Source organism: Rhinopithecus roxellana, chromosome 10, assembly GCF_007565055.1.
Source record: "Rhinopithecus roxellana isolate Shanxi Qingling chromosome 10, ASM756505v1, whole genome shotgun sequence".
NCBI classification, from domain to species: Eukaryota; Metazoa; Chordata; class Mammalia; order Primates; family Cercopithecidae; genus Rhinopithecus; species Rhinopithecus roxellana.
In genome coordinates, this window is record NC_044558.1 from 122,389,955 (window position 1) to 122,397,291 (window position 7,337).

The 7,337-nt window shown below is 34.9% G+C and overlaps 2 protein-coding genes across 2 annotated transcripts; both read left to right on the top strand.

Annotated features, from left to right (window-relative positions):
• Positions 1-924: 924 nt before the first annotated feature.
• On the top strand, positions 925-2,164 carry TAS2R8 (taste 2 receptor member 8). Its single transcript, XM_010371396.2, has one exon. It carries the CDS (start codon positions 1,235-1,237, stop codon positions 2,162-2,164), a length of 930 nt encoding a protein of 309 aa, XP_010369698.1. The 5' UTR covers positions 925-1,234.
• A 3,422-nt stretch (positions 2,165-5,586) lies between these two features.
• On the top strand, positions 5,587-7,027 carry TAS2R7 (taste 2 receptor member 7). The gene has a single exon (XM_010371395.1). The coding sequence runs from the start codon at positions 5,648-5,650 to the stop codon at positions 6,602-6,604; it is 957 nt and encodes a 318-aa protein (XP_010369697.1). The 5' UTR covers positions 5,587-5,647; the 3' UTR covers positions 6,605-7,027.
• Positions 7,028-7,337: the final 310 nt, after the last annotated feature.

A 7,337-nucleotide genomic window follows, 5' to 3' on the forward strand; every position in this document is an offset into this window, starting at 1 on the left:
CCGGCCGTGTTTTGTGATTTTCATTACCTACATGTAAATGTATTTGGGGCTAAGTTGTACTCTCCCTCACCCCAAAACAAATAAATTCAATTTAATAGTAGAATTAGTCCTATTCTTTGGAAATACTGGCAGGTAAAAAAATTATTATTATTATTATTATTATTATTATTATTTTGAGAAGGAGTCTCACTGTATCACCCAGGCTGGAGTGCAGTGGTGTGATCTCGGCTCACTGCAACCTCCACCTCCGGGTTCAAGTGATCCCCCTGCCTCAGTCTGCCGAGTAGTCACTTTTTTATGTGTTTGCCCTATCTAGAAATATGACTATAATATGCACTGTGAGATTACAAATCTTGTAAAAAGAGTTGATTGGAACTAGAATAATGTAAAACTTAAATTTCCCTAATTTTAGATTACAATGCTTATTATACAAGAGACAATGTTTCAGGAAGTAAATTGTCTTCAAGGGTATTTCTCACATTAAAAAAATAAAGATAACAAATCTTTACCTGGCATATTTCACTTCTAAGGAACAATTGAAAAGAAAGCAAATTCTTCATAAATATTGCCATGTGCCTGCCTAAAATAAATGTCATTTATAATTAGATTTGTATCATATCCTTCCCTAATTAGCCGTTTAAATGAAGACAAGAATTATTATCCTCTGATTAAATGTTATCTACAATCTAATTGTACTAATTACTTCCAAAGTGAAAATTTGTTTGCATCTGGGAGAACTGATTTGTGGCTTATTTATTACTTACATGATGAAAATGAAGTTTTAATTACACAGTTGGATTTTTATTAAACATTTATCTCTTTTTTTGTGACTCCCTATTCAAAACTCAGTTTGAAGGTCCAAATATAGAGCTGCAGCAAGAAGCCTGTTGCAAATTCGTGATATAAAATCTCTTTGAATTTGCATGAGAGTAATTTCAGCCAAGCATTTCAGTTATCACTCACTAAAGGGTAACAATTATAATTTTTCCGGGCTATAAGTAAGTAGTCAAGCTGCTCATTTGGAGCAATTAGTTGGTTTCTTCTTCAGGAATGTAGAGACAATCCTATTTCAGGTGAGAGCTGAACACTTCTGGAATGATAACGAAGTCAAAATAATAGCAGATGAATACATTATTGCATGATTCGAAGAATTTATTTATCATGCTTCAACAGGTCACCTGTAAATTAGCTCATCTACGGTGATATTTGACATCAGATTGTTCTCTCTACAAACATGTTCAGTCCTGCAGATAACATCTTTATAATCCTAATAACTGGAGAATTCATAATAGGAATATTGGGGAATGGATACATTGGACTAGTCAACTGGATTGACTGGATTAAGAAGAAAAAGATCTCTACAATTGACTGCATCCTCACCAATTTAGTTATCTCCAGAATTTGTTTGATCAGTGTAATGGTTGTAAATGGCATTGTAATAGTACTTTACCCAGATGTTTATACAAAAAGTAAACTACAGATAGTCATTTGTACCTTCTGGACATTTGCCAACTACTTAAATATGTGGTTTACCGCCTGCCTTAATGTCTTCTATTTTCTCAAGGTAGCCAATTCCTCTCACCCACTTTTTCTCTGGCTGAAGTGGAAAATTGATATGGTGGTTCGCTGGATCCTGTTGGGATGTTTTGCCATTTCCTTGCTGGTCAGCCTTATAATAGCAACAGTACTGAGTCATGATTATAGGTTTCATGCAATTGCCAAACATAAAAGAAACGTTACTGAAATGTTCCATGTGAGTAAAATGCCATATTTTGAACACTTGACTCTCTTTAACTTGCTTGCAATTGTCCCATTTATTGTGTCATTGATGTCATTTTTCCTTTTAGTAAGATCTTTACGGAGACATACCAAGCAAATAAAACTCTATGCTACTGGCGGTAGAGACCCAAGCACAGAAGCTCATGTGAGAGCCATTAAAACTATGACTTTGCTTATCTTCTTTTTTTTCCTATACTATATTACTTCGCTTTTGGTGAACTTTAGCTATCTTATTACAAACTACAAGTTAGCTATGGCGTTTGGAGAGATTGTAGCAATTCTCTATCCCTCGGGTCACTCACTTATTTTAGTTATTTTAAATAACAAACTGAGGCAGGCATCTGTCAGAATGCTGACGTGTAGAAAAATTGCCTGCATGGTATGAAATCTTACAAATTGAATTTAAAATCAAATGTTCACTAACAAAAAATATGATTTTCTTATAAGTCTATTCTCATTTTCCCCAGTTATCTCATTTATTTTAGATGGATATCTTTAGGTATTATCAGGACCTAGTAGCAAACTAATGAATATATCTTTTGTATCTCTTTACAACCCAGAAATGCTCATCTTTACACTCCTTTTCCTCGAAGAATTTCACAGCTCATGGTTCTCTTCTTGTCTCCTCACCGCAAATGTTAGGCATGTATTGCCTGGTTAAAATCTTTTTAGATTTTACTTTGGCTCATGGTAAAGTCAACCTGAGCTACACTAACTGATTTCTCATTTTTCTCTGTCATACATTTTTATTGCCGGTCCTTAACTGTGCTCCTTTCGTGGCTCTGCTGAGTCACTCCCATTTGGCTTATTGACTAGGAACTCAGATCTTCTCCGGTCTGTCTTTGGTTTTCCTGGATGATGCTTTCTATGGTCTCCTAGATAATATTTTCTGATTAACCTTGTTCTGATGCTTTCTATTTATTTTCCTTGAGATTAAATTTCCTCTCAAACAACTTGCTTTTCATGGAGCACCTGGGTGTGAATCAAACCCATTCAAGTACCACCCACTAAGAGGTGTTCCTAAGCCCTCTTCACAATCTGGATAAAAGAATGGGGATAACAAATATCAGTCAGACTGCCCACTCAGGTTCTTTTCTCTAGCCAGACCCTGCAAAGGTTTTCACTCAGGACTTAACAAAAGAAATGAATTGGGAAGAAATTAGCATATACCATGGAATAAGCACATACCGTCACTGGAAGAAGCAACAAATGTTTACAAAAAATACAGAATAATTTTTATAAAAAAGAAGGAAAATAAGTAACTAAAAATTTTAATTTTTCTGTTAACATGAAATCCATCCTCACTATAGTATTATTGAAACGTTTGGTCTGGCATATCTCAGGTTGTGTATGTTCTAACACGGCTGTACAATGCCACTTTTACTCTATTACTTTCTATGTTTAATTTTGATGCATTTCAATCTACTAATTTCCTTTTACTATAACTAAAACACTACTTACCTGAAAATTATCAATTGTCTTATTATTATGCAAAACTCACTCTGTGTATTACTAATATTTATAGCCCTAAGTATATAAATTTATGAACTGTATTTCTAACATGCTAGCTGTTTATGTTACTCTTTATTGTACAAGATGGAAGAATTCATGTTCTCTTGATGGGATATTATTAATATATTCTACAAAATACCTGTAGATTTTATACTAGGATGAACTTTATATTTTTCTAAATGTTTAGATGAAATAAATGTTTTATTGAATTAGTACTTTTGGGAAGGTTTTACCCCACTAGGCTTAAGTTTTTTTCTTCCATATTTTGTTTCTTGCCTCTCCAATGTTTCAAACATTTCCAGTGACCACAGTGACTGGGGTTCAAAGTAGTAAGCTTTTGACAAAATGCTGTCTTGTAGAACTTTTTTTCTTAACTATATATTCACATAACTTCATGCTATACAACATTGGTATGCATAAGATCTACATTTATTTCCAAAACCAAACAAAACAAAAGTCTAAAAATAATTTGGCCAAATACGTCATCATAGTTCCTATGAGTACTTCATTTACCAGGATACACTGTGGGATAGAAATGATGAGTCTAGGCCAAGCACAGTGGCTCACACCTGTAATCCCAGCACTCTGGGAGGCTGAGGATGGCGGATCACCTGAGGTCGGGAGTTCGAAACCAGCCTGACCAACATGGGTAAACCCCATCTCTACTAAAAATACAAAATTAGCCAGGCATGGTGGCACATGCTTGTAATACCAGCGACTTGGCAGGCTGAGGCAGGAGAATCGCTTGAACTTGGGAGGTGGAGGTTGCGGTGAGCCGAAATTGCACTCCAGCCTGAGCAACAAGAGCGAAACTCTGTCTCAGAAATAAATAAATAAATAAAAGGAAACGATGAGTCTAGGTCAGGGATCATTTCCAAGATTGTCCTATCATAGGTGATGTTCCAGTTTTCTGTGAACATGGCTACATAATCATGCAGACTGTCCAAAACTGAGGCTACATCTCCGGAATGAAGGTTTGTCCTTTAAGGAAGGATAAGAGAAGACATGCGTTCCTAGGAAGATGTGAGTACCCAAAAACTAGTCTATGGAAACATCATGTAGTAAAGCACTTCTCAGTAACTCTAAAGTAGAGAAGCTATTTCAAACTAAGAATACATCTTTAGAGATGTGGAAAGTTTAACCTTCAGTCTGCTGCTAGAAGGGTTGAGGATCTAGATACTCATGTAATTTGTATGGAGGAACGTAGAAAGAATGAAATACAGAATTTTACTATCTTCTCTGTCATGCATACAACTACCCTTGAGAACATTTTTTAAATTTTTCTAAATCTTTATAAAAGTATAATTGATATAAAAAGAACTGCACATATTTAATGTATACAATTTCAAACACCCATGATATCATCATCACAAACAAGGTAACAGACATATCTAATACCTCTCAAAGTTTCCTTGAGAACATTTTAAGAGAAAATGAAAAATTTAAAGATAATCAATAGCTTTTTTTTATTATAGGTCCTCTATCTTATTATATATAACATTGTTTAGTAACCATTAAATGTCACTTGGTCAATAAGACAATGTGTTGTATTAAAGAGACACTATGCCATATAACTGTTCATCTAAATGGCCAAAATAATCACCTAAAAAGTTTATTTGGAATCAAATAATCTATATTTAGTGTTAACTTTTTAAATTTCCTGAAAATATATAACTCTCACTATGGAACCAAATTTTAGATTCTTGACTAATTATCAATATTAACATTCAGGAAAATAAAAATTCTTCAAGAAATTTCCATTTTTGCTAGTTTTATACTTGCTACCAAATTCTTGATGTTTAGGTTGCCAGAATGGAGAACTCCATCAAATTTGAATTTCAGTACTTCCTGAAAGCACTGATCTTAAGTAATTTGGGACATACACTAAAAAATTATTCATTTTCTTACCTGTAATTCAAGTTTAACTGGGTGTCCTGAATTTTTAGTTTCTAAAACTAGAAACCCTATTGAGGTAATATACATCACAAACTAACGAATCCAAAATGCGCACACCTTAGCCTCAGAAAGACAATGCAGGACCATGAAAGGGAATTGACTGAATTTGCATCTTAGTAAAGTAGCTCAGCCTAAATTAACCATATGTGGAAAATTACAACCTACTGAGTAGGTAAATGGGCATACAGTGGCCAGACCAAGGATCACCAACCACATTGTTTGTCAGGACTAATTAGGATTTAATGAAGATAGCTCCAGTCTTCATTTATCATTCCAGTCTCCATCACAAGACAGACTACAACAGAGGTAAAGAAAACTACATCAAAATCTAAGAAGCAGGTGTGGATGTCAAACTCCATCAGGTCAACTAGAAACTAATTGCATATTTCTCTATTTAAACATGACAGATAAAGTACAAACTACTTTATTCTTCTTAGCAATTGGAGAGTTTTCAGTGGGGATCTTAGGGAATGCATTCATTGGATTGGTAAACTGTATGGACTGGGTCAAGAAGAGGAAAATTGCCTCCATTGATTTAATCCTCACAAGTCTGGCCATTTCCAGAATTTGTCTATTATGCGTAATACTATTAGATTGTTTTATGTTGGTGCTGTATCCAGATGTCTATGCCACTGGTAAACAAATGAGAATCATTGACTTCTTCTGGACACTAACCAACCATTTAAGCATCTGGTTTGCAACCTGCCTCAGCATTTACTATTTCTTCAAGATAGCTACTTTCTTTCACCCACTTTTCCTCTGGATGAAATGGAGAATTGACAGGGTGATTTCCTGGATTCTATTGGGGTGCGTGGTTCTCTCTGTGTTTATTAACCTTCCAGCCACTGAGAATCTGAATGCTGATTTCAGGCGTTGTGTGAAGGCAAAGAGGAAAACAAACTTAACTTGGAGTTGCAGAGTAAATAAGGCTCAACATGCTTCTACCAAGTTATTTCTCAACCTGGTAACGCTGCTCCCCTTTTCTGTGTGCCTGATGTCATTTTTCCTCTTGATCCTCTCCCTGCGGAGACATATCAGGCGAATGCAGCTCGGTGCCACAGGGTGCAGAGACCCCAGCAGAGAAGCCCATGTGAGAGCCCTGAAAGCTGTCATTTCCTTCCTTCTCCTCTTTATTGCCTACTATTTGTCCTTTCTCATCGCCACCTCCAGCTACTTTATTCCAGAGACGGAATTAGCTGTGATTTTTGGTGAGTTTATAGCTCTAATCTACCCCTCAAGCCATTCATTTATCCTAATACTGGGGAACAATAAATTAAGACGCGCATCTCTAAAGGTGCTTTGGACAGTAATGTCTATTCTAAAAGGAAGAAAATTCCAACAACATAAACAGATCTGAAGAAAAACTAAGCTTTTCTAGGACAAACAAAGATAAGATGTTTCTAAATTAACTTCAGTTGTTGCGTTAATGTTTTATAGATTAATGATTCCTAAAACTTAATTAGTATTATCTGTAATTGTAATGTAGGGAATCTTATGTACAGCTGGCTGGATCTCTGTATCTCTGTGTCTGACTCTGTGTCTGTTTCTCTCTTCTCTCACTCTTCCTTTCTTTAGAGTTGCTGTTTTTTAAAACGTGTTTCAGAACAAAGAGAAATTAATATCCTAATATAAACTATTGAGTAGATGGCATTTTCATAGTTCTAAACCCTGTTTCCAGATGCAAAGTTGTGTGACCAATTCAAAACAACTTTAATAGGATCTTGTTGTTATTTGCATCTTTATGAAAAGCAACTAGTTCCTTCTCATAATCTTCATTAGATTGTTCTTCTCGGATCACTCTGCAAAGCTCTACTTTTGGCAAAGACTCAATAAAGTGACAGTTCTTAATAAATGCTGTGGAATTCTACGAATAATCTTATTATAATCACAGTGAAGGTATATATTAATGGATAAATATATTGTCAGAGTAAGTTCAAAGATTATTTGAGCATTGCAGGTCAATGAAGGATAATCTATAAGTAAAAAGGGAAATTTTATGTAGAAAACGTTTATAAAATAAGAAGCCTAAATTGAACTATTAATTATTTATCAAAGAAAATTTCTCTACAAAAGATGTACTTCCACAGACT

Coding starts and splice junctions, on each gene's coding strand:
- TAS2R8 (XM_010371396.2), top strand. CDS start 1,235: ATGTTCAGTCCTGCAGATAACATCTTTATAATCCTAATAACTGGAGAA.
- TAS2R7 (XM_010371395.1), top strand. CDS start 5,648: ATGACAGATAAAGTACAAACTACTTTATTCTTCTTAGCAATTGGAGAG.